General features: G+C 37.5%; 1 protein-coding gene and 1 non-coding gene across 4 annotated transcripts in view; both read left to right on the forward strand.

The window, feature by feature from the left end:
* The window catches only part of GPD2 (glycerol-3-phosphate dehydrogenase 2), a 124,840-nt gene extending 120,033 nt beyond the window's left edge, over positions 1-4,807 (forward strand). For all 3 annotated transcript variants that reach the window (XM_017652905.3, XM_017652904.3, XM_036996026.2), the window contains one exon: positions 1,399-4,807. In XM_017652905.3, coding sequence (XP_017508394.1) covers positions 1,399-1,524 — 126 coding nt within the window. In that variant the 3' untranslated portion in view covers positions 1,525-4,807. The remainder of the gene's footprint in view (positions 1-1,398) is intronic.
* A 12,996-nt stretch (positions 4,808-17,803) lies between these two features.
* LOC118967951 (U4 spliceosomal RNA) lies at positions 17,804-17,940 on the forward strand. The gene has a single exon (XR_012133595.1). It is a non-coding gene; the product is annotated as a U4 spliceosomal RNA (small nuclear RNA).
* Positions 17,941-27,853: the final 9,913 nt, after the last annotated feature.

Genomic DNA, 27,853 nt, shown 5'->3' on the forward strand with positions numbered 1-27,853 from the left:
TACTCACCCCCAGATGTTATTGTTTTTCTTGTAATATGGTTTCAAGATACACATAATGTTTAAAGAAACTGAACTTTTAAAGGTTGGTGCATCACATAATGTTTATGTATATAGAAAAACTCCCAGCTTTCAGTAGTGCTGATAAACCTTGAAGGTCTTCATGGAATCAGAGACAAAAGAATAAACAATAAATTGTTCTGTCTTTTGATGTCAGCATTCTGCATGTTATACTGTTTGTCAAATGTGAAGTATGTTTTCAGGTTTTTTTTTTTAATAAGATGTTTTTTTATAAAGACTAAAGAGCCCATGTTTATCCCATTAAACACCTTTTTTAATATAGAAGTGGTTTTTCAATAATCCTCGTGGAGGCATCACTATAGATATTGCAATGTTTCATGACTTTATTTTTAGATTTGGGCTCTAATGACACTTCTGCATGTAGGAGTCCATCTCTAATAAGCAATAGCTTGTGAAACAGCTTTTAATAAGGTCATGAAATTCTGATCCAGCCCCTTGGCAGATGCTTCTTACTGTTACTCAGAGATATTTTTAAGAAATGTGTCTCTTTGGCTAGAAACTATAACCCTAAAAATATTTTTGAGAATTTATAGGTATTTTTTCCCTGACGGACGGCTAAATCAGTTCTTCTTAAAATAAATAAAAACGATGGGGGAAGTGAGATCAAGAAAAGCAAATAGTTAAAACCACATCAACTTAAAAACGGAAAAAAAAAATCCCCACGCTCATAATTGCAAAGTGCCTTCCAGATTAAAGGTCTTTGCCTGCTGACTACATGTAATTTCAAGACTAATTCTGATTTTATCCATTGGATAAAAATGAATTAACTAAAATCTGGACTGTGAAGTGCTTTTAATTCTTAAGGTAGATCTCTGGGTCCATTTTCAAGGACTTAAATGTAAATTACTTTAAAAAGTCTTTAAGGAATTTGGATTTAGGGGACTTGAAGTTGTCAAGTACAGTAACACTAAAAAAGAGTAGTTAAAGGCAGGTCATGGTTGGTATTTGTTCAATACCAGAGATTCCTTTTTAAGATTTTTAAATGGAATTAAAGACATAATATTTGAGTTGCTCAAAAAAAAAAAAAAAAGTGCCCTGAACACATTAAGGGGCCAAACGTGTGATGCATTTGCTTTGCCGTACGAGGCAAGCTAACTTGCTAGAAAGGGGTCGGTTTTGCAGCAGGATGAAATCCTGTCCCTTCCTCCCTTTTTGAAATGTTCAAAAACTCCACTCTCCTTACTTGAGCTGTAGGACCCGCGGTGGTTTTTGACAGCACCTAATCACCTCTGCTTGCTAGAAAGGTGATCATTAGAACACTGCGAGGAGAGGCAGAGGCTAGGCGGTCTTCTGAATCGGTTGCTTTATTTTCTCTTGAAGCTGATGAGTGCTATTCAAAAAGGAAGGGTGTCTGGAAGCCGGCTTGCTATACTAATGAAAACTGCAGAAGAGAACCTTGACCGGAGAGTGCCCATCCCCGTGGACCGAAGTTGCGGAGGATTGTGAGTCTGCGCCGTAAATGCACAGCCAGCAAACACAGGAACAGCAGAGGATCCTGTAACCATCAGAGATGACTTACACACTCCAGGATAGTGGATATGGCTAGCTGCCTTTCTTAACACTGGGAACATTCCGAAGCTTTAAGATGTTGATGTATTCCCTTTATTTGCATTTGCCATTCAATCTAACTTTGAAAGAGCATATTTTTTATCTTTTTTTCTAATTGTCCATGCACACTGATTTGTTTTGCATCCATTTGGTGACCCGTTAACTGGACCTGCCCCCTTTTTGCTTTTTTATTCATTTATTCTAGGTCAGTTCTAGAAATAAAATATTTTGGCAGAAACTGAAAAAAGGAGCTGGAAACATTTTGTAACATGTACAAAGCTCTGGACATTAAGCTTGTAGATAGTATTTGTTCTTAAAAGAAACTGAGCAGAGAGTGACCTGTTGAAAGGATAATGTTTCTGGAGACTTCTTAGTCCCTTCTTCCTCCAGCTTGTCTGCCTTCCTCATGCAAACCATCCTGCACCCTTTTATGTCTAGAGCATGACTGGCAAAGCTAGAAAGAGAAGAAAAAGTTTAGATCTGGTTGCAGGAGCAAGTCTCAAGGAGAAAGTCTGAAAGCTTCCAGAATCACAGGTGTAAGATGAGGATAGTGTTGACGTTTGAGGGAAGTTACAGTGATAGTTTCATCTCAGCAATTCATTTTCTTCCACCCAGTCACTGCTGGTTTTTCTTTGACTATTATAGTTGCCAGGAAGATCCTTGCTTCTCTCATTTTAAAACCAGCATTTAAGTGGCAAGTGGGATGTAATGGGATGTGACTAAATTTCTCAGATCTCTACAGTAGTAATGAATTAAAAACCTGTGTTTATATATACACATATGACAGCACAATTTTCTATCCCCAAATCCTAAGTCTTGGAGCATGTGATATTGTCAAATATGGCCCATTTTGCTTAGTTTATTGCATCATTTTTGAGGGGGTGTTTTTAAACAGATAGTAAAAGAGGATAGAAATAGCCTTTAGCTAACATCAATTACAGTTAATTGTAAAAAGGCACAACATTGCGATATTCAAGGTCACTGTGGTTGCATAAAGCCTTTACTCTTTTGTACTTAATGGAAAAGTTCTCAAACAACCAAAAAGGAAAAGAAAAAAATAAAACCACACAACACAACACACACCCACACAATACCCCCATACACACACATACACACAAAAATAACAAAAAACAAAAATCAGTCTGCACTAAATTTAACTAATAATGCATTGAATTTAAAGGGCCAATTTGGTATGCTTTTGCAATATTTTAGTATCATTTTAACCAGTCATCTGAATATTTATTCATTGCGCTTCCTCTTGTTAAAAAAAAAAAAGCCTACTTTTTTATTTAAGATCAGGTTGTGTTGTGTATGTACCTAATAGGAAATGTAACCCTTTATTTAATGGGAAGTTTACTTGCACAGACTTGAGGTCTTCATTTTTTAAGCTGGTACACAAAACACTTCTGTGCTGTTATTTCTGTCAACACGATAGAATTATCTGTATGCCTCAGCTATGGGGTATGGGCCTGTATGTCATAATATAGACACTGGAGGTTCACTCACCTAGCTGCCACCCTCAGCCCTGAAAGAGTGAAGATGCATCTCAACCCATGTTGTTTTGAAACGAAGTATGGATTGCCACTTCTTAAACGGAAACCTAAAATAGAGCTCGTGACGCTCCCAGCCATCACTGTGAACTTTCTTCTTTCAAGGTGTGAATTTTTTACACAGGCATTTTTTAAGAAAAAATAATGGAAGCATGTGGCTTTGTGATTTAGTGTTTTTCTATCAAGACAATAAATGCCTTTATGGCTAGAATGTTTAGACCCCAGTGATTCTTAATCAATAGAAGAACTGTCCTTTAGACCATCACAGGTGATGGACCGCAGTAGGACATCTGTGCTCGTTTGCTCTCTCTCTCTCTCTCGCTCTCTCTCGCTCTCTCTCTTTTTAGTTAGATCAACGGTAATGATGACTGTGTCCTCCGTGAGTCCATTACATTAGGGACGGGGTTTCTAACCTGACTGGCCTGGGCAGAGCTGTGTCTGTAAAACAGGCCTTGTTCGTGCACACTTGCCTCCAAGTGAAATTCCTTCAAGGACAAAAGCACACCTTTCTTCTTCTGAGCATATCTGCTTTTGCTTAGCATCTACTGACTCTAAAACGTGCACTCCTTCACCAATCCCAGAGTCCTGGAAATGAGCTGGTTCCAAGTCTTTAACTGTGAATAACCACCCCCCCTGCATTTTTGCCTAAGTTCTTAATTAAACCTCCACAGCTTCTTTACCTGATTTCAGGAAAGGAGGACAGAAATTGGGGAATGAGTCCCTTCAAAGCCTATTCCAAGTGGAAAAGAATTGTTTTTTCTTTTTGTATAAACGTGATTGTAGATGATTCTGTTGGGATGGGGGTGGAGTGTGCAGACATTGTCTTTCACCATCAAGTGATTTATTTCAAGAGCCTTGAAGGGGATTCAGGTGAAGGAACCCCCATCTGTGGTGGAGAACCGGATGCTCCTTTAAGTAGCCGGTACTACAATCCTAACAATGGTGAGAATGCTGGATTATTTGTTAAGCCAAGGTTGTCTGCCTCAGATCCATAATGCTGTTTGCAATATTCTTGCTTTCGATCAGTTTATATTGAGTGCAACTTTAGGACCTTTACTAGTAAACGCACATTCCCTATTCTGCTTTAGTTTCTAGCTTTGCTTTGTCTTTTTCAAAATAGGTGACTTAGTCTTTTGTACAATAATAAAAATTTCATCTGGCTTTCACTAAACATACTGTAAGGATGATCATTGACCTTATTTCCTTTTTTATGTATTTGTAATGATTTTTGGCCTATGAATGTAATAGTACTGAAATCAGTGACACTGTCACTTGCACTGTTTTGTGTTATGTCAACCCCTCTTAGGGAGTTAAAAAGCCCTACTGTGTTTTTAAAGAAGAGCAAGTACAGGCCCAGTACTGGAATGGAGATACACACTGCATGTTTTCATATGTGGCACTTTTATGTATTGTGTTGGGTTATTGTTCTAGATTGGACTGTTAAATACTATGTTGGAGGCTGGGTTGTCATTTTTATAACTGTCTTGGTGTTTTATCACCATTATTTATTACTTTTGATACACAGAATGAGCTGCATGCATTTATAGAGCTATAAGAGGATGTATTTAATGTGCCTTGTTTTTAACTGAATAAGAACTGAAAGCATGAATCAATAAAACTGATTAAGATGGCCCATTTGCTGGCATTTTGATGTTACTTAGAGTCAGAGAATTAATAACTTTGATTACTGCTAGAATTGTAGAGAAAGTTTGGAAATGTTTTTCACAAATTTTATTTTTCATGGCCCTTACACATTCATTGTTAGCTTGGAATTTTGTGATTTTTATCTCAAAAGTAAATCTCTGCATAGGCATAATTTTATGACACTGCCAGAATTATTTGTATTAATTTGTTTCTGGAGCCTTGAGAGCATGGGTTGTGTATTTGTGCAATGCTGCTCTAAAATTATATCCATCCCATTACAACTCTGTCAAATCCTTTCTCCCTCCACCGCCACCCCCCCTCTTTTTTTTGTCAACCAGAGCCTTTCAGACTGAGCGTTCCGAGGCACCCTGATGAATTTTATCATAACTAAAATCAATAGAAATGAATGGGAAAGATTACATAATCCATTTTGATCATCTTACATGTCAAGTTAGTACAGGGTTGCCAAGTGTTGATAAATGCTCTGATGGAAAACATGCTATATATTTTCATTGTCAGTAAATCAGTAAAGCTGTTATCAGTTTTAACACAAATTTTATAATGGCCGTGTTATTTTATAAGTTCTAATTTACACATGTACATGGAGCATATAGATGGGCTGCCCTCCTGGCTTTGTGTGCTCAGAGACACACGTGAGCCTCTGAAGGTTCTTTGAAATGGTATAATGTGCCCCAAAGCGGTGGCTCCCAGACAGACATGAAACAATGAACTGTTTGTTCGGTGCCTGGAAAAGAAGACATAAGCAGCTCTAAACATTGTTCTTTAGATTCAGCTTATCAGATTTGATAGCACTTTAAAATCGGTCAACATAAAATTTGTCAAAATGCCTTCTTCCCGGTTTTTGGAATTACAAAATGCATGGTAATCAAAGAAAGGGCAGCAGATATCAGATGACTAGTTTGCAGTCTGTGTCAACACTGCATTATCGCGGCTGTCAAATTTCACCTGATGACACTTGATTGTGAAGGAAGGAAGCCAACACAAGTTTTGAGTTGATAGGAAGAATTTAGGAGGTGGAGTTAATAAGCCTTCAGTGCCTGCACTTCGTGTTGTAGGTCTCTAATTAGCTACCAAACTTGTGAAATACAGGCACATAGCATGATGTATGGGAACCACAAAGCCCGCCAGAGAGGGTCCTGCAGGTCCTGAGGTTGCAAAAATCAGTAAGTACCTTTGCTTTTTGTTAAATACCTGATCCAGAATAATAAGATTTATTTGACCTAAGCAAAATACCAGTTTAGCAAAATTATCAGCGCCATCTATGTTCTCTACATTTGGCATCGAGTTGTGTTGCTTAGCGAGCCCTGCTCTTGGTTCCCTGTTCCTTTCTGGTATTCACGCTGGTGTTGGCTGAAACTGTGGAGGTTAAAGCAGGCATCCTGTAGTTGTAGATAACATATCATGTTTCAGTGGAAGAGACTGGAGGATCAGCCTCATGGTATCCCCCTTGGAGACCAGAGCACGGCAAGTGATCCAACTGGTTCCACCAGTTTCTGGGCCATTCCAGCCCACAGGTTTGCGTTGTAAGTAGAGTTTCTCAGCTCTTGTTTGCCAGAAAGGTGACTCCTATAGAGCCCAGGTTCAATTTCCCTAATTGTGGTGTCTCAAGCATTTGGAAGCTGTAAAAATATTCTTTTTCTTTTGACCCTGGTGCCTACAAAAAAAGTTTGGGTTTAAGAGAATCTTGAGTTGGAGGTTGCTTTTTCATAGTCACAAGGTTTCTTTATTTGTTTTAACCTTATACTATAAAACTGGGTCTACTATTTTTGTGATTTCTTTCAAATATCCAATGTAGGCATATCAGAGTTTGCTTTCAAAGCTACCTTTCTGTTTGTGTAGATAATCAAATGTAATGAGCTCGATCAACATGTCACTTTTCTTTAACCTGCCCTAGTGCCCTGTTTTGAACAAGCAGTTCCCTCTCCATTACCTCCTTCCTTCAAAGGTCTTAGTGTAAATAGCCACTATTTCTCTTTTTATAATTTGTTGCTTGTTAGATTCCTGTCCTTTGCATAAAATCTTTTTTTGTTTTGTTTTTGTCCCCATCATTAATTGATTTATAGTTCATTTTGTGCATACAGAGTTCTTCCTATCCAAGTTAAGAAGCTGTAAATCTTAGATCCATTGAAATGACAGTGAGAAATATTTCAGCTTGTCCCATGAATCATTTGCCATCCTTACTGCAGAAAAATCCCCAAATTATGGTGTACCATGTTTTCATAAATTACTCTTCCCCTCCTCCAGTCCCAATTCATTTCATTATTTGTTTAGAAAGACTGTAAGAGTCAGAATCCAGACACTTGTGGTAAACAATTCTGATTTTACAGCAGCCTAATCAGAATTTCCTAACATCACAAATGAATTCCTCTGGTACCGTGACGAATTTAATTCATGTACAAAATACATAATCTATTTTATAACTCAAAAGTATCTTGATATTAAAGTACACTCTGTGATTTGCTAGTATAACAAAAGGGGAAGAGTGTTGAATTCCTTAAATAATGTATATAATTTTCATTGGGTTTCATATGTCAAAGTAGTCATTTATGTCCTGAAAGGTGTGTGCTTTGCACTATGTGTTTGAACACTATTAAAAAATCATGGCTTCTTCCCAAAAGGACAAATCATAGGTTTGCATTTCACATATGACCTAGAATGAAATATTGTGTACGGAGACTCTCTCCCTCAGCCCTTAGGAATATCCTCAAAAGTAAAGATTGAAAATATTTCTGAAGATAGGTATTTTTAAAAAGCAATGAATGAATGAATGAAATAAGTTACTGTAATGTTAAAACATTGCTAAGAGGACAGATTCGTCTGCTGTTCTTAATTTGTATTTTATTTTCAGATCTTTGAGGAACTCTGGTCAGTTATTTACACAGTTGAAAAAGTCAAGTTTATCCTGATAAATACATTCGTTATAGTGAGCTGCTAAACTGTTTTCAAAATGGGCCATTTTTTAAATGGAGCTTATCCAGCCTGATCCATGCTTTAAGCAGCACTGAACCATTAAATAAAAACCTGGGACAAAATGCCTTTGAAAAGGGTTAATTAGCTTTAATATTGATTTATTCCATATAGGACGCTAATAGACTAGAACGTTTATTTCTGTTTTGGATCATTAAAAACTGACTTTAGTTCTTGAGCAATTTGTTTCTAATAAATAAAAATTAAACCAATTAGAGTAGTTTTAGTATAAACTACAGTACATGATGCACTTTTTAAGAAAACAAAACCCTGATCACTATTTCACAATTCATTGCAATTCCTTCAGAAACACCATCCGCAAAATACTCGAGATCATTAAGCTCAAGACAGAAGTATTTCGACTTTAACCCTACAAAAAGGTGAAGTGCAGAGGAGTTAATGCATGGACTGAAAACGCCCTAAGGCTAAATTGGCACCTGCTATTCCTGCAATTCATTTTTCTCTAACCGTAGGATTTGCGCCATTCTTCTCCATTACTTCGCTTTCTTCATTCATTGGCTTTCCCCTTGGAAAATATTACTGCATCAAGAAAGTTTACCTCCGCAAAGGTGCTCGCTCCTATCTGCAGAGGATACCGCCCTTGCTGTGCTTAGTTTTTGTTCTAATGCTGCCCTCTAATGGATACCAAATTATTTCATTAGACCCAGAACAAAAGTAAATTTGCACCTTCTTAGAGGTCCTCCAGCCCTAGCCCAACAGTTCTTGTGATCTGATCTCATCCCCAACCCACACACACACATGAGTGCAGAGGAGACATTTGTGTTAATTGTGCAGAGTCACCCTGGCCAAAGTTGTATTCCTTTTCTGGGCAGTAGAAGGGCAGCGATGCTAATTTGTGTTCTGTGGAACTTTCCTTTTTTTCTTGGCCAGCAATTGGGAAGAATTGATGTTCTGGGGGACTTAAAAATGAGGAATAAAAACAGTGTAAGTGCTGTATTAAGATGATATGCTGTATGTTTTATCAGCCACTGGCACCTAGTTCAAAAGACAAAAAAATTAGCAGCCGTGGTTGGGGAATAGGCCTGTGCACGGGGTGGATATCAAATCCATACATGAAGAATATCAGCGCTTTTCACATGCTGCTTTCTGACACCCACTGCTAGAGCTGAAAACTATCTCTATTGTCCAGTTTGATTGCTTGAATCAAACTGATTTACAGCAAATCCATCTGAGCTTTGATAAATCTATTACAGTTTCATTTCACTGATTTCATTAACGTGAATAAAACCAGCCATGCTTTCTGCATAACTGCCTTTTAATGGCTTGGCCCTGTCACCTGCCTGAATATTAATCCCCCTGACTTATTGCTCCACAGAGGGAATGAGTAATGGGTATTTGAATGTGATCAGCACAGTACAATGCAATTAAGGAAGCAGTACTGTTCTGTGCCTTTAATCCTGAACTAATTTGAATTGCAGTTTGATAGCACAGTGAATCCTGCATAATTATGTAGGGTGCATATTAAACTCTGTGACAAACCAGAGAAGCTTTTAACCATCACAGCTATGGTAGACAGGGGAAGGCCAGAGGCAGAGAGCCCACTATTGGACCGAGAGCTCAATTAATAGAAAACCTTCGCAGGGAAGCTTGGAGAGCAACAGATCTTGGAACAAAAATAAAGTGTTGGCTTCTTTCAAATAGATTTTATTTTACAAGTATTTGGACTTCCAGGTCTTCTTTTGAGTTTGCAAGGGAGAAGGGGAAATCTATTCCTTAACAAAACTTTGTATTTTGTAGTGCTTTCAGCAGTTAGTAAAACAGCAGCCTTAATAATTCTCAGCTTCTGAGCCCGCCAGCTCTTTGGGCCTCCACGGTTCTGACTGCAAATGGTGGTCAAACCAGAACCCTAAGCAGGATGGGTCAACTAGGAAAAAATATATGCACGTACAGATGCACCCGTCACACAGACACATAAAACTGTTTAGAATTTTCTCACTTCAAATATCCTCTTTCCCCAGAAATTTAAAAATCGTTTTAGCGGAAGTCAGGTTCCCTGACTTGTATATATTATATGATAGTAAATTATTTACTGTTGCTTTTATGACTTTATATGTATGGTTTTATTACTCTATATGTGTGCTAAGGGTTAAAATTTTTTAAAAGCACCTCTTTAAAACAACATGAGACAAATATTCTGTATACTTTGGAGCCTTTGTGAATATATTGGCAATTAATTTGCATGATTACTTAGGAGCTGGGTTTTTTCTTTTTTAATCCGAAATATATCACCTCCTGGCTGTTGCAGAAAATGAAGGGTCATAAATAAAGACAGTATTACTCCTATCCCTACAGTTTCACACCTGAGTAGAAATAAGAAAATGAGATGTATTAACTTATGTCCTGGGTTGGTCCTGCAGTGGGGAATAACCATAAAAGGTCAGAAAAGACTAATTTGCTGCTGTTAGGGCATTTAAGGTAAACAATCAATATCATATTTTAATGCACATTATTATCCAAATAAAAATGACATCTTGATGCTAGTGAAATGCTTTTGTACAGCACTCTAATGTCACTTTGCCACAGTAGCCTTGATACTTACGTGCTTCGTGGATACAGTCAAAGATAGTAAGTAAATAGGGAGATGGCTTTTACTTAAATAGTAGGAGACAGGACAATTACATTTAGAGGAAATAGGTGCTGGGAAAACCCCAGAACTGTTTTTACTGCCACCCATTCAAAATTTGTTTAAATTTAGGAATTTATTTTTGCATCATCTACTTATTAGTGAGACTTTAGTAAGTAGATAAACTTACTGAAGCTTTAGGAAATTTGGGTACATGTAGATGTATGTTCGAGGAAGCTATCTAGCACCAAAATAATGAAAAGGTAGAAAAGGTATTTTTTGCCACCCGACAGAGAATGTAGGTTTAATTCGACAAATTGTTATTCAAAATTAACTAAATGCACAATGCATCAACCAAACTGGAGTTGGGGGAGGGAGTGACTTCCCTAAGGGTGTACAATAATATTAGCTGGATTAGAGACCTTTAATTTTTTCAATTTAATTGAATCCAATAGAATTACTGTAGGTTCTTAAGAGTCACCATATCCTGCAGAGCTTCTCTAATCTAAATATTGCTAGTTAACCTTGTTTTTCAAAAATACATTGGGAAAAGCTAAATGGAGCCTCGCTCCATAATCAGTTTACATTATGTTGCACACTAACTGTTCATTACATTTTCCAGAGATGGATTACTTCCCTTATGCTACCTGCAATGATCTTTTCAACAACAGTGTTTCAACTCTGGCTTAAACAAAATAATTTTGTTTTTAAAGCCTCAAAACCATTTAAGTCATAAATGAGAGTAGATAAGAGTATAAAGAAACTGGGGGAAAGGAGTATTAAAACACTTTCTGGTAGACAGTGTTTAATAAACCAAGGCAAGTAATTGAGTACATGGCACTCCAGAAAAAGGAAGGATTTCAAAGGCTGCACAGACTATAGCACATGTTCTGTTATTGAAACGTCTGTAAATCAATTAAAAAAATTTTGTTTGAAGTCATACTTTTAAAAGTTTAGCATTTGACTTCGGATATGTTAATAGATTACTTTTGCCCATGGAAATATTTCTCTAATTTTGTATCTGTTTTGCAAAGACTTCTGAGGTGCTCACTTTATCTTATCCATTTTTGTTAACAATATAACAATAGCTTTAAGAGCACCTTGTTACTGTTGGCCATATCAAAAACGTCAGCAATCTTTGTTCACTTAACTATTCAGAATTTTCTAGAAAAAGATGTTAATTATTGCTTTTCCCTTGTAGCATGACGAAGACGTTTTAGTAATCCTGCACTATAAAAATAAGAAGAACCCCTATTCGCCCTTACCTCCACCTTCCCCCACCTTCTTTATTGTGTTGTTCTTTAATCATAAAACAATTCTAGGCAGCAAGAGTAGTATGCTTGGGCTAAGGCTGGGCTGTTAGCTAAATTAAGCCATTGTGACTCAAAATCCTCCTTTAATAAGGTTCATGCTGTCTACAACTTCATCATTTTCTGCTGAATGATAATTACTTTATTCAATCATGTTCAAGGTTTTAGTGAAAGCTAGCATTGATTGATTAACTTCAATTACCATGCTTACATTTGCATAGATAAAAACTGCTTTTCAATTTGTGAGTGGCACGCCAGTGGAAACCCTGCGCTGATATTTGCATTTCAATGTGAACAGTGAAGAATAAAGGTGGAAGAGAGGTCTGATCAGTGCTAAGCCCTTTCTGCTTCAGTGCTTAAGCATTTTTCCATAAACACCCTTGTTATGATGTTAGTTTGTTCAAACCTCTCCGAGGTAACTGATGGAGGCTCCTGTTTACAAGCTTCCGTGACAATTGAACAGTATGGATCAGGGGGAAGGACTCCCATTGTCTCTCACAGGCTGGCCACCAAGTTAAAGAATGAAATCCCTTCCTGTCGCCTGTCACAGAAACTTCCAAATGCCAGCCATGCAGAGCAACCTGGTCTGCAACTGACTGACTCTAACCTAGCCAGCCTAGTGCTGCCTCACTGAAGCGGTCTGCTGGTCCAGGACCAAATGGTGAGCTCTTACCAGGATGATTTTCTGTTCAAACGCAAGCCAGGGTCCGAAGTGAAATGAATAAGTCCTTTTCATTCTTACCAAATAGGCTCCATAACAAAGATTTACTTCTATTAGGTTCACTGGATGTTATCACTGCGTGTAGTTTGAGGAACCTGGTTTTTAGCAAATTACAAGGCAAGGCCTTCTCTGTTTTCTTTACCCTTTGGTGGTTCAAAGATCGACAGTTTGGGTGTAGTTTCCTTTGCCTTTGCTGTATGTCACTGTTAATCAGGGCTGTATGATTCTTACACCAGTCCTGGGCAGTTCAACCTTTATAAAATCACAAACATGCATGACCAGAGAACCATTTCTTAAACTAACTTAACCTTTCTTCTTCAAGACAGGCAACTAAAGGGAGCACTTTCTCAATAGAAAGCCCAGTAACTTTTTTTGTGGACTATTATTTTGATTCTGAAAAGTTTTGACACATAGTGGCACTCAATACATCTTTTTGGTTGTGATTATCTTTGAAAGCTAAAACTCTATGAACTGCAGCATGTTTCTACTTGAAGACTACTCAGGTTACCCTGAAAGAATTATCTCAGCCTTTAGATCTGTAGGACAAGCAAGTAATGCCACTGAAGATACACCATCAGAAATAACAGCAGACATGACCTAGACACCCAGACTTCCATTTTAAGATGCAAAGGAAATTGCTTATACAATTTACAGTCTATATACTAATGCATGTATTGTTTCTATAATCATGATTAAAATAATTCAAAGACTGAACTGCATATTGTTTTACAAAAGATTTTTCTTTGGTAAAAAAAAAAAAAAACCCTTGGGGGCTTCATGTAAATTTTTCAGAATATTGAAAGATAGGAAGAAATACCATCTTTTGCCCAAACCTTACTTGTTACTTTTGTTCCAGTCTGAAGATGTATGATAATTATCCCTTAATTAAATTAGTGTGTATTACTATGTTGTACTAGTCTCCCATCTGTGAGCTTGAAGTATTGAAAAGTATTGCTTTGTGCTGTATGCTTGGTGATTGGTCCTGTCCTTTTGATGGAGGCCCTAGTTCCTAAATTCAAGTTTAGCACGAGGCAGATTGGCAGCTGCACCTCCCCAAGTATGGAACTCAGACCAATGCCGTTGATGCTGGACTCACAGTATCAAGGAGAAGCCAGGCTCCAGATGGAAACGTCTTCTAAATGTGTAAATATTGCTTGCTAGCCCTGGGCTGATATGTTAAATGTTTAAGTCAAATTGGTGTTTTCTCAATGGACATGGCAATTAATAAAATTTTAGATAAAATTTCTTCATTGAAAAAGTTCCTTAGGATGCAAAGGGAATCAAGCAGAGATTAACAAAGCAATATTTGGATTGCCACTTGTGATAAGTAAGGAATTCATGTTTCAACTGAAATTGCTTAGTCCTGTTTTTTTGGGAAATGATGGTAGAGATCGTGGCAAAGGACTAAAGCAAGTAGATTTCACTAAGGATAAAGGACCCATGATAAGAAGATAAATTGGAGGAAAATCTCAGATTCTTAAGTGTAATGGCAAAGAGGTTTCTTCAGTTCAGACACTTTGGTCTGAATTATTATCCGCCAACATGCATAGAACTTTCTTTATAGTCATTTTTTTTTGTAAGTGGCATGTGAAAGAATGCTATCTGGAAAAATTAATTTTCTTTGGATTGGATATTAAATGTAGAAAAATGAAGCAGCCTTGGGAGTTAGTGAAATTGTGTCATCAAACCAGCACATGACACATATGAGTATAATAGAAAGTCTGTAAGATTTTAAACAGGTAAAATGAATCACTAATAATAATTTTTTTAACAGCTCAAAAACTTCATTTGGTAGATAGGAGTGAGCAAATCACACTTTCGGTGTCAAATGTCTGTGGGTTAAACAATTATGAATTACATGCTGTGAACATGGTTTGAGGAAATAGTACTAAAAACAGTGAGTAAAATAATCTAGGGTGGACTATATTATTTTCATCTCGAATAAAATATTCAGTAATTTACCCCCTAAAGAACGAACTGCTTTTCTGTTTTTTAAGAAATTGATGATCTTTTATTATTTAAAATTTGAAAAGCATATGCTTTTAAATGTACCTTGATACACCAAGAAGGGAGCACATCTTTCTGTCCGGTTTGGCCGTGCGATCTCCTTCATTTCTGCATCTCCAGTCCATTCTCAGCACCTTACGGGACTCAAGATCTTGTCCCATAAAACACATAGAGCCTTGGGGGAATAACTGTGTCATGCTCCAGAATTATCTAGAGACGCTTTCTAGTGTTGAGAGTCAAAGGCATGAATTCCACTGTGTGTATACTCCCTGTCTGAACTGTAGCAGTTCTTTTTTGGAAATCTAGAAGTGGGATTCACTAGACTCTTTCTCATTCTGTCCCTCTCTTCCATCACTAGGTTTCATCTTTTCCCTGTCTCCAGCCATCTCCACATCCTTCCTTTGTTTCCATTTTCTTCTATCAATACCTCTTTTTTCCTCTGGAAGTTATTCTTCTTTATCTGGCTAATCTTAAATAGTAGGAACTAGCTATATTGGTACAGAGCAAGTTTTCTTCCTATAGTGTCATGAGTTTTTTTTTAAAGTGCACAAAAACCATATATTTCCAGATCTCTTCCCAACGTTTAAAATTTTTCATGCCACTAAAAGATGGAATTTTATACTGAGAGACAAATATTTTCAAGACCCTAGAGAAACTTAGTAATTCTCATAACTGAAACAGACTAAAGCTTTAAAAGTATCTGGGTGATACTTAGGCAATGGATGTAACACCTGTTAACTGCTAAATATATTGGTAAGTTAAGTAGTCACTGCAGATGGAAATCATTCTAGAAATGCTTCTGAACTCAAAAGTCCAGTTATGTGGAAATGGAATAAAAATTCTTACATCTACCCTTACTGACATCTAAGAAGCAATGAACAGACAAGTGAGACACTACAGATGAAACTTTGGAACGTTGACAGTGTTTCTAGTTCTCCCTGGCTGCCCAGATGAAAACAAAGTGATCATTTAAAGTGAATTCAATGGAAATTCAAATAGTCATCTGTTTCAGCCGGGACTTAGGGGACACAGCACATTGCTACCCTCCTTTCTTACCCCGCAATCCCATTCCTTGATTTTTTTCTTCTCCAGGCCAGACCTAACTTCGAGAGGAGGTAAGACGGGATGGATATTTCAAGCAATCGCTCGGAGCTAGGGGGATAGGGTTAAAATTAGCAGGTAGTAGGGTCTTGCTTCCTCCAAATTTGTAAGCATCAAATTATTAAATGGACAAATGTGAAATCAGGAAATCTGATTTCTGTTTCTTATTTGGTGTCGCCCTCCTATGCCTTCCTCCCCAGCGGCCTCACTACATACCCATAAAACCATGAAATGGTGAAAAGTTAAAATTGGAGTTATTTAATTGTTCTTGAAAAATCCCTAGTTTCTTTCGTCTGTAATGCACAAAGGTCATTTTCTGGTGTGGTCGCCTGTTTCTCAGGGTCACTGTTAGGATTCATCAGATATTTTAAAGCCATCTTTCCCTTGGTATGTTAATGATTTTGCTGTAGGGAAAACATACTTTTTGTTCATTTACCCAGCATTAAAATAATTTTCCTCTTATCCTTGGAAGAATGTAAGCTTTTAAGAAAGAAATCCAAAAACCACGGGATAGTCAAATGAAGGAATTTTTATGGCAGTGCCAGAAAAAAAATTTCCTCCTTCTGTCCATATACCAGATCATCTTTAAAAAATGACATTCAAATGACAATCACATGGCACAGTCTTTGCTGGGGTTGCTATGCACGATGGTGCTAAACTCTGTATTATAATATATGTTGCAGATGGTACCTACGGTGCATTTATGTAGAGATTTTGTCCACCCCTCCAAAAAGATATATTTACTTACAGAGATTCAAAACAGATGGATATACAAATCTGTCTTTGATATTTAATACTAATATATTAATGTGCAAATGACTTATAACAATAGGTTTGTTTTCTAGAGCCTAATGCAATGGTTGCCATAAGAACACAAATTATGTGTACATTTTAATGCATCTATGCTTCATAATTATGCATGGTTGTGTGCTGTTATAATTGACATAAAATATAAAACAGGTCAAAGAGCAGCTATTAAAACTATTTTTCATTTTGCTTCTTGACAGCCGGCAACATTGGTGCCCAGTACGTTTAATAGGGCCATACATGGAATGCACAGATAGTTATAGAATTGCAGCCACGTTAAAGGGCTCCAGAATTTGTAGCCTAATTATTTCAAACATTGTTTTAAGGCTGGTGATTTTATTTGGAAGATTTCTATTTTGAGACCACATAAGGGAAATACTTTAAAACAGAAATAAATGAGGGAACGAGGGAAGGGTATTATTGCATGTGTGTTTGTGTGAGAGAAAAAGAGGGAGAAAGACGGAGAGGAACTTGTGTTTGAAAATAGTGTGTGTCCTGAAATAATTTTTCTTTCTGCTTAGGTAAAATGAAGTGATAATGTCCACCAATCTTTTGCACTGATAATGAAGTTTCTGTTCTGTGCAGCCCTAGCTCTGTTCTGTTCATTGTTTTTGTTCTCTGTAACGCTTTTCAGAATCATTAGGTTAAATTCTCATCTCCTAAAGGGTTACATAGGAAGAGACTATAGTTTTCTCATTATTTAATCTACCTGCCACCTGAGAGGGAATTGAGCTTTAATATCCTCACCTTAGCAGTAAGGGAAGAGAGACGGAGGGAGCTTAAGTGACTCGCCCAAGGGCACTCAGCAAGCCTTGCTAAGGCTGAAATTGGAACTCTGAACACCTGCATCTCAGGCGTGAGCTCAGGACTGGCTCCTGCTGCCTCCAATATTTGTAATTCATCAGAGGGCCAAAACCATTTTCATTTTCCTGTCATAAAACTCCAGGCAGCTCTGGGTGAAAGAAACAGTGGCGATGCAAATCCGACTCCAAAAAGTTTTTGTGACTGTACTTTTCAAATGCATTGATTTTTTTGGAACTGTAAAACAAAACCATGAAATTTACACCCAAAGAATAAGGACCACTCTGTGCCGCTATGATATGTGAACCCCTCCGGCATAATTTCCCTTATTTCAGAATTTTCATTTAGAAAGATAATTCTTTTTCATTAGCTGGGGAAGGACAATTTTTCCTCAGTTTTGGATACCAAAATTGCACCCCTTTTTTCGGGTTTTAAGGATGCTGCCGTTCTGTAAACATTATGAGTAATTAGAATGTTAAGTAATGGAGTTAATAGGAAATTGAGAGATGCTGAAGTGGACTTTGGGATGGGGAGGAAGTACAGTTGAAGAAGCTCGCTGTGTTTCTCCATCCCACACTCCTCTAGGTTTGTCCTGTCCACTCTCCCACCGACCTCCCTCCCACCTGCCTCCACTATAGGCCTGCAGCTCTTAAAAGAATCTTCCAGCTATGCGCAGTGGCAGTATCATAGCCAATAAGGTTTATCCGAGGCGCAATTATTGCTAATTGAAAACTTTTCCCAATACCCCGCCATGACAATGATAACTTGAAATACAGCTGGCATTGGCAATAAAAACAAAAACAAAAAAACAAAGAATCTTCCAGGCACCCAGTTCCCTAGGATCTGCAAGGCTCTATGGATTCCAAAGCCCTTAGGCCAGTCAGACGTTACTGTTTTCTTTATTGAGGCCGTTTTAAAGCACTTTCTTGTTCATTGAGTTTTGTCTCCTCGGAGGGCAGGGCCAGGGTGTATGCAGATAGAAACCGGATGCCAATGGGTAGAATTAAACATCAGGGGATGGTGTATTTAAAAAAATTACTAATAATTTATTCTTCAATTATTCCAAATCAGTAAAGTCCAATATGCATTTCAGTGCAACCTATCTTATGGTCCACACCAGGGAGAACGTCCAGAATAAAGAAACAACACCAGTAACTGTCACAATAGCAGCCACTGGTCGTGTGTCAGATACTGGTCTATGTGTTCTACATGTATTAGCTCATTTAATTTGCGCAACAGCCCTACCGTTAGCTACCACCACAATCCCTTTTACAGGTGAAAAACTGAGATGCAAAAAATTAGATTGAGTGATTTTGCTCAAGGTCACAAATGCAGTAAGGGGCAGAGCTGGGATTGTGCACAGGGGGCAGTTTGAACGGTTTCTTTTGTGCTTCCTGATTTAGGGATCAGAACGAGGAAGTGTGATCCAGGAACTGTCTGATTCAAGGCAGCCAAATTCCAGTCTCAGCTATTCTTTGCTTAGCACTACCCACCACAGCTCGCACCAAGTTACCCAAGGAAAAGCCCAAATAATAAAAATGATAGGTAGTAGCAAGGCATCCGGTGATAACAAAGAGTCATCATTCTTAATTGTACACAGTCCTATGTAGATGCCTTTTAGCCAACAAAGATACAAAGGAATCAAGAAACAAGGCAGGATTTCTGTTTCTGGTTTGGTGTGTGGTTGAGTACTTTCCCCTTTCGACAGGTTGCTGGAGGATGTTGTTGTCACAGCTCTATGTTTATTTTGGTGGTGGTGTTGCGGTCCTATACCTGTTGGTTTATCTTGACATGTGGTGGTGAAGTTTACGCCTTACATCTGTATGGGACGTCTGAATCGTGACACATGGAAATGTACGCTGCTGCTTGGAGATATCCTACTTGGGGGTTCTACACAGTTTTGTCAATTGCACTTGCCATTTTCATACTAGGGTGCAGTTTTTCATAAAATAGTCACAATAATTTTAATGCAAACTGCCAGGAGTTGTAAATATTGAAGAGGGAAGTGTTCATGATTGAACCATCAAAATTGATCTCAGTATAATAGTCTCCCAGGTCTCCACGAGGTACACAACACAAGCCTTGCTGTACAATGAGCTGGAAGGCATCGCCGCGGTTTTTCAAACAGTGGCAGCCTAACACGGGGAGTAAAGCTGCATCGTCCTAGTCGGTCAATTTTAACCCTCGGTCAGTTGCCAAGTTAAACTGTCCTATCCTCTTCACCGAGGCGCTATGTAGGCTTCCGGCACTTCCACCTGGTGGAATTCTGCTGCCTCCTAACCATTCTCTCTGACTCCATCAGCCATATAACATCGTCATCAGGATAATAACATCGTCACACTCTCATTGTCCTTCTGATTGGGTCTCCCCAGTTGTGACCATTCTTTTATTTCTAAAAATCTGCTTATGTCTGTTCCTTCCTCAAAAGCCTGGACAGCTGTTTCACAAGGTGCAGATACTGCTCATAACAGGACCCGGAGCTGTCTGCAAATCCAGCCTCTCTCACGTTTGCCCTGCATCACTGTGACACCACGGAACATGGTGGAGTATGGGATGAGGAGGCAGTACAGGAGCCTGTGTGTCTCACCACGGAGCCACGCCGTGCGAGGCAGCTGCCTACCTCTCGGCATGTGATGCTCTTGCAGCCTAACCTGCCCCCCGTGTAGCTCCACTTCTCTGCTACCTAAATTCCTGTATTTAAAAACCCAGCTCAAGTGTTATCTCTCTAGAGTTCTTCCCCACTTTCTCCCAAATTCCTGTCCCAGGAAGAACAACTAACTTATACCTCCCTTTACCAACAAACCTTGAGTATGCCTCCATTAATGTAATTGCTGTGTCTTCTTATTTTAGTATTTATCTGATAAATACTGATAGAATTCCATCATCTCTTGGTCAGGAACTATAACCTATTCGTCTATTCATCTCCAGTCAAGAACCTTGCGTGCAGTGGACATACAATAAATATGTATTAAAGCAAGACAAATTCCAGTAGCTTTCTGGATCACCAGGTGCGTGCCTGTTCAACGGTATGACTGAGCCCAGTCCTGGCTGTTGTTTGCATGGGCTTCTTTTCTGTACAGCGGCAGGGAGAGAGGTCACTGGGCTGCCTCCTGGGGGGAGTGAAAGGTATCCATGGAGACCAGGGGCTTTGCCTTGGGAACACTTGGCTAGAAACAGGGCTTACTTCCTGGTCCTCTGGGCACGTTTAATCTCCCCAGGACTCTGAACTCCTGTGGGATTTGCACACAAGAGGTTCAGCAGGATCTGTGTAGTGTTTCTGTTTCTCAGCTTTGCATGAGAGAGTGCGGGGGCAAGGCTGGGAAGAAGGCAAACATCCCTCTTCTTGCAGAAGCATGTGCTGGGTCCCCCTTCCTGGCCTCTAGACAACAGAGCTAGGCTAAATGTGTGTCGCTAAAAGACTTGAGGGAAAAGAAAGAAAATAGATGACACATTTTATAAAACTGAAACTCGTAGGATGTCTAGGAATTCAAAACACTTTTATTGCCTTAAAAAACTTAACATGGCACTGTTCTATGTATGTCTATTTTTCCGGTAATGTAATTGGGAATAAAAGGCATTTCTTGTAGCTCAGTGTTGTGCATCCCACTTGTTATTAGTAACACAGGCTTACATTGTAACCCACACTGTGCCTATTTACAACTAGTCTTTATAAGCCACTAAGCAAGCCGGGTAGATGGTGGCAGATCAGATATCAGATGTCATCCTGTGGATGATAATGTGGTGGGAGGAGGGACCATATATCTAAAATACAAGAAGGATGGATCTTAAATACAATGTCAAAGAAAAGAGTCACTTGTCTGTATTTTGTTGTCTTCTTTTATAATCAAAGTGAGGAAAGGAAAGACAGGTTAGAGGCTGCTATTACTATCAAGATATGAATGTTCTCTGACAATTGTTGGCTGAGGCCCTGGAGAAAGAGAAGAGCAATAATGACAAGGCTTTTGTTTCTCCAAATGTCAAAGGTTACTAAAATGGGACTGAGAAGGGATGAACTGGAAGCTTTCAGTGCTGCATTATGTCATTCTATCTAATTCTCATTCAGGGACATCCATTTGCTCTTGTTCCTTGGTGAGCATGTTTTCTCCTTTCTAATCCTCCTGCAACATCCCCTGCCCCATTAAAATAAAGCCAAATGAACCCAACCTGAATTAGAAATGGAAGTAGGGAAGGATCCACTCCTGTTAAAATTGCCTATTCATATATCCTTTGCCCATTTTGCTAAGAATTGGTATTGGCTGGTTTAAAGAAAAAGTGACTTGAAACAGATTCTTTTACATGCATTTAAGAGATGTCTTTGTGTGTGTGTTTTGCAATAGAAGTATATTTTAATTTTATGAAGTTAAATATGTCTTTTATAGTTTGTGGGTCTCTTGTCTTTGTTATACAGATCTCCAACCCTTACTTAATAGATACACTGAGTTTTTCTGCAAGCTTGTTATTGTTTTATGTTTTACATTTAAGTCTTTAATCCACCTGCAGGTAATTTTTGTACATGTGGTGAGGTAGGGATCCCCCTTTATCTTTTTTAGGTGAATAGCCAGTTATGATGGCACCATTTATTAACATATATTTCCTATTTAAATGAAATTCATTTCAAGTATATTGGGATTTATTTCTTCATTCACTATTCAATTCCAATGAGCTCTTTTTCTGTTTTCAAGTCAAGAAAATACTGTTTTGAATATAATGGCTTTATAGAATGTTTTTATCTAGAAAAGCAGGTGCTCCTACACTATTTTTTTTCATAATTAAATCTAGCATTCTCAGATATCTACTCACCCAAAAAAATTTAGTTAAAAGAAGCTCTTTCAAGATTCTAACTGGAATTGAGTGAGATGTATAAATTAATGTCGGGAGAATTGACGTTTCTGTGATATATTTTCCCCTTCAAAATAATTTTAATGATGTGAGCCCTTCGTGTGAAATTACATAACCTTTTTCTGGTCCATCTTTGTTATCTTGTATAAGATTATTAAAACCTAGAAAACTAAGTGATATCTTCCCCAAAGACAAAGAACATTTGAGAAAAACTCTGACCCTTGTGATATCTCAGCTAGGACAACAGTCTAGCCAGAGGAAATCATATTAGAAGAGAAAGGGAGATACTCAGGTGTTAAGCATGGATCTTGTACAACTCTTACAATTTCAAGCTTATCCTCAAAAATCTTAATTTCTTTTTTTTTTAGTAAAAGCCACAGTCCCCTCAAAATTATTTTGGGTCTTGTGCCTTTTTGATTTCCTTATTCCTAATACTGAAAAGCTAGGTTTCACATGCTTTCATATTTATTCTTATTGAGACAGGAAAAAAGTATTCAAAATAGTTCTTTTCTTTTTCAAAAGTCACATATCATTACTGCAGAAATCTAACATCATGGAGATATCTCAATAGCCACAACTTGATCTTTTTTTCTAGATGTTTTTCATTTAAAATGAGATTAGGCTGTATTTGCTATAATAACATTTTCACTTACCTCCACACTTTATATATATTTATGTCAGTACATACAGACCTTTCTTATTTTTAATGGCTGTATACTATTCTGTTGGATAAGAAAACATAACTTACTTCATCTTCTAGTTTTGTATATTAGAATTATTTCTAATCTATGCCAAAATAAATATCTTTATGTACTTATGCAAATAGTTTTAGATAAACTAATAGAAGTGAAAATACTTCTTCAAAGGACTGACATGTTTTGTATTTTAATGTAAATATGGACTAGTTGGCAGATTTCTCTCCCAAAAGCGTATCAGAGTGCGGTTTTACAGCATCAGTGCTAATTCCAGGTTTTGAAAACTCCAGAACTTTTCATTCAGCAGTCCTTTAGATAGTTGGAAATGTTTTGCCATACCTGGTAGCACACAGCATGGATGAGAACATTCCCGTTTCGATCAGTCCTTGTAATGGTCACTGGTTCAGGAATTCCGCAGCATGATGTTGGCAATATCCCTGCTGATTCTCAAAATTCTGTCCTCATTATTCCAAGAAAATACAACTGGCCCTCCATTTTCAGGTATAACTTGAAGTTGTTTTTTCCACCTGGATGGTAATTTTGAGCTTCGTCAAGACATATTATTTCATCTGTTGGAGTTGTACATATTTATTTGTGAGATGGCTGAGAGACAGCTCACTCTATCCAAAGTGAACTCATTTCCCTCAAATTTGTTAATTTCCCAAATCTCCTTCCACCATCAGTCGCTCTAGCCTAAAATAAAGCAGTTATTTTTAAGTCCTCCATTTCCCTCTTCTCTACCATTTAATGCAAATACAGATATAAGTTCTGCCTCCATACATGTCTCAAGTTTAATTTTTCTCCATCTATACTATTCCTTCCCATAAAACCCTCTGATAATTTGATTTAAAATCAAATTCATAGACTATAAAAAGGCCTCCAAGACCCTCTATTGTCTTTCTCTTACTCAATTTCCCCATTGGTTCCATGGCCTTCTTTGTATTTTCTAAACATGTCACGCTTTTCCCCTTCTCAGGCTTTGACCTGCTGCTCTCTCTAGCTGGTTCACAGTATCCCTGTGTTCTGCGTGACTAACTGCCTCACCAATCAAATGTCAAATCTCCCATGAGGACTTCCTTAACAACTTTGTCTAAAATGGATTTTCCCCACCCTCCTACATTGTTGGTGGTAATGTAAATTGGTGCACCCACTATGGAAAGCAGCATGGAGGTTCCTCAAAAAACTAACAATAGGAATACCATACAACCTGGTAATTCTACTTCCAGAAATTTGCCTGGAGCAAACAAAATTTCTGATTTGAAAGGATATTTGCACCTCTATGTTGATTGCCACATTATTTACAATAACCAAGATATGGAAGCAACCAAAGTGACTGTCAATAGATAAATGGATAAAGAAGAAGTGGTACATATACACAATGGAATATTATTCTGCCATTAAAAAGAAAGAAATCCTGCCATTTGCAACAACATGGATAGAACTAGAGGATATTATGCTAAGTGAAATAAGCCAGACAGAGAAAGACAAATGCTATGATTTCACCTATATGTGGAATCTAAAACCAAAATAAAATGAACAAAACAGCAGTAGACGCATAGACACTGCTACCATGGGGAAGAGCTGGGGTGGGTAGGTGGGTAAAATAGGTGAAGGGGATAGAGGCACAAAATCTCAATCATAATATAAATTAGTTATGTGATGAAAGTACAGTGTAGAGAATATAATGAATAGTTCTGTAACTTTCTGTGCTACACTAGTTGGAGTGAGGATTTATTCAATACTGTTGAATGACTGTGTTATATACTTGAAACCAATATAATATTGTATCAACTACACTTCAATGAAAAATATATTAACAACAATAAAAAATGAAACAAACTTAAAATAAATTAAAATATGACCTCTCCTCATCTACCACTTATCAATAATTGAGTTTTTTATGCATTTTTGTTTACATTGCTTGTCTCATTCTCTTCCTCAATCTCTGAATGAAAGGTCCATGGTAGCAGGCATATTGTGTGAGGGGATCACTCATGTATCTCCTGCGCCTGTGGTAGTATGGCTCCCATGAAGCACTCAAGAATATTTATTTCATGAATGAATTCCTGAGGCCAGCTTGTGGTTATAGCTCTCTAGGAAGACTCGATTTTCCTTCATCTCTCCTTGAGCCACAACTGACACAACAAGCCACGGGAGGTGGAGCGTGCTACACTTGTCCAGACGACCTGGGCCGTGATGCCTTTGCTGGGTTTGTGTAACAGAGAAGGCCAGTTAGATCCAAAATCTAGAGCTCATACTCCGTTGAAATAGCCACATGACAGACAATGAAACTATTTGGGGTCTTAGATTAAAAAAAAATCTGGACTTTATTTGTAATCAGTTTCAACTTAACTGGGTACTTTTGCAAAATTCTTTTCATTGTTTTCATTGTGGTATAATTTTTATACACTAAAATGCATAACATGTACAGTTCAATGAAATCTTATGGACACATACCCCAAGCTGTTATTCCAGATGAAGATACAGAACATTTCCACCCCTTGAGGAGCTTCCCTCATGCCCGTCTTCTGTCAATACTCATTTCCCAGAGGTAACCACTATTCTGGCTTCTATCACTAAAGATTAAATTTGTCTGTTCTTGAACTTCATATTAACAGAATCTTAAACATCTTCCATTTTTGTCTAGCTTCTTTCACTTAACCTAATGTCTGTGAGATTCATCCATGCTGTTCCCTGCTGCAAGGTGCATCTGCCTTCCTGTTTGCTGAAGGTAACCTGGGATTACTTAGGGTTCATTCCAAAGCACAGCTTTAGCTTTTGCCACTTGAAGCTTCTTAAAAACCTCGAGTGGTGATTTGGTAGCAGTCTCCATTAAGGGCTTTGAATCCCATTCTTACGGGGAATGTATCAGCATAGTATTGAGCTAGGCAATTACCTTCATCCAACTGAAAGAGTTGGTCACAGTATACATTAGATGAGCATCTTAAGCCAAACTTGAACATTCAGTCAACCTGAACAAAATGTGCTCAGTCACAGAGGGCCAGATTTCTTAATTAGTTCTCAGTGGCAAGAACATTTTATGTTTCCAAAAGTCAAGTACAAATTCTACAAGTGACAAATTCAAGAAGACTTCATAAGAGTGAATTAAACCCGGCCTCCCACTGTCATCTGCAGCATCTGATGCCATCTTCATTTATTTCTCACTGTTAGTGTTCTGAGAAGCACCAATATTCTATAATAAAAAACTAGTGGCTAACTTTATTGTGGTATAATGGAATTAAGCGATAGAAGGCCACCCCCTCTGCTTGACCTTTAACAGGTTGTCCCCCTTTTTCTTTGCGTTTTTCTCCATTCTCCCTCTTTTTGCTTTCAACGAAAGAATACTATTAATTACATGAATCTGTCTTAAGGCATCTTAATCAATCCTTTTACACAAACGTATCTTTTTGAAGTAGGAGGCATTTTAAAAGGCAAGAAAGAAAATATAAATACTTTTTTGTTGCTATTTGGTTTAGTTTGAGTTGATTTAAGGCAATTATTTGTAGTTTAGGGATTTGTATTTATAAATGTTAGGAACAGAATGTGGTGATACAATGTGTTGACACTTATTTTTTTTTTATTACTATTGCTATTAATAATGAATGCAAACTGCCTCTTCCAAGGCCCAAACACACATTTCCTGAAACTTCACTAAGGAGATGGCAATCCACTGATGCTCAAAGCTGTACAGGAAAATCCTGCCTTCTTCCAATACCAGCAGGGGTCTTCCTTAGATTTCTTTCATCCGATCTCATTTTGGTGAATTGAAAAATTGCTGTTACTTATTTAGTAAGTTATCATAATAGCAGCAGCATCTCCTAAGCTTGATAAAATAAAATACACAAAAGCGATACAATGAGCATTAAATATTATTCCCAAATTTTCTTTGAAGGTGAGAATATTTTTGTATTTAGTTTTCAGGTGATTGTAATTTAGTTTCAGTTTTTCATCTCATAGTTTCATTGAATTGTACAGATGAGTTACATTTCTCTGCACCAAAAAGTATCCACTCCTTTAATACTGAAAGGTCACATGACACAAATAGTTTGATTTCCTCCTGCCAAAGTATTGAAATCTAATCATTCTTGTAAATAGTTTAAAACCAAACATAAATACAGTTTTTAGTGAGAAATCAAACTTACAGCTATGTTTTTCATTAGCACTTATTTGGCAATAAATTTAAGAACACTTTGGAACTTAGTGGGAAATAGTTAACATTATCTTGAGATATTTTTCCATTGCAAAGCATCTTACTTTGAGAAACCAAAATGCTTCTAAGATGGTTTGCACTTCTCCCTTCAATCCAGATAGAAATGTGAATGAGAGTTGAGCTCAGGGAAACTCTTTCTGACTTAATGGGGAGCAGAACAAAATCATTATATTTATCCATTACAGAATCAGACTTAGCATCTAAAAGGAAAGTAGCATGTCAAAATAAAGCTGCATATTTCCTTTCTGGTTTACTCTCAGCTTCCTTTTCTTGCCATCTGTTTGGTAAATGTGACCGTTTGATATACTCCACCTCTAAGCCTTCACTACATGCCCAATTTCCTCCTGAAGCCCTTCCCAGAATATCATGCCTCTCAACCCATGAGAAACAGATAATAAAGCCAGAAGAAATTTGGTGGGCTACTACTACCCAAAGTTGAAAACTCCAGTACCAAAAAGAGTAGTAAGTGTAGCTGACTAATGCAATTTAATATATAAAATCTATGAGCTTATAATGATGCTTTTATAAAAGCAAACAAAAATCCTCTCATTTCTACTATTGGAAATTACATTAATACCAATTCTTTACTCCAAAATATGACAATTTAAAGGAAAACTCAAGTATTCACCTTCCATTTCCAGTAGAAACTTTTAGGGTAACCAGATAGCTACAGCTGCTGAGGAAATGCTTTTCCTTATAAAACAATCTCAGCTAGCAAATATGTCTACAATAAGATAAGTAGACTATTAATAATTTTTAAATCTAGAATACATTAAATTAGAGATACATGGGTGCTCCTTATACAATTCTCTCATATTTTCCATGTGTCTGAAAATTTTCATAACTGAAGAAAAATAAAATGCTATTGTGCTAACAATCAGAAAGTAAAACTATAAAGATGATGGCAACTTGTATAAAAGTAAAACTATGAAGATGATGGCAAAAGTATAAAAGAAGCATACTTTTATAA

This window comes from Manis javanica, chromosome 7, assembly GCF_040802235.1.
Source record: "Manis javanica isolate MJ-LG chromosome 7, MJ_LKY, whole genome shotgun sequence".
Lineage (NCBI taxonomy): Eukaryota > Metazoa > Chordata > Mammalia > Pholidota > Manidae > Manis > Manis javanica.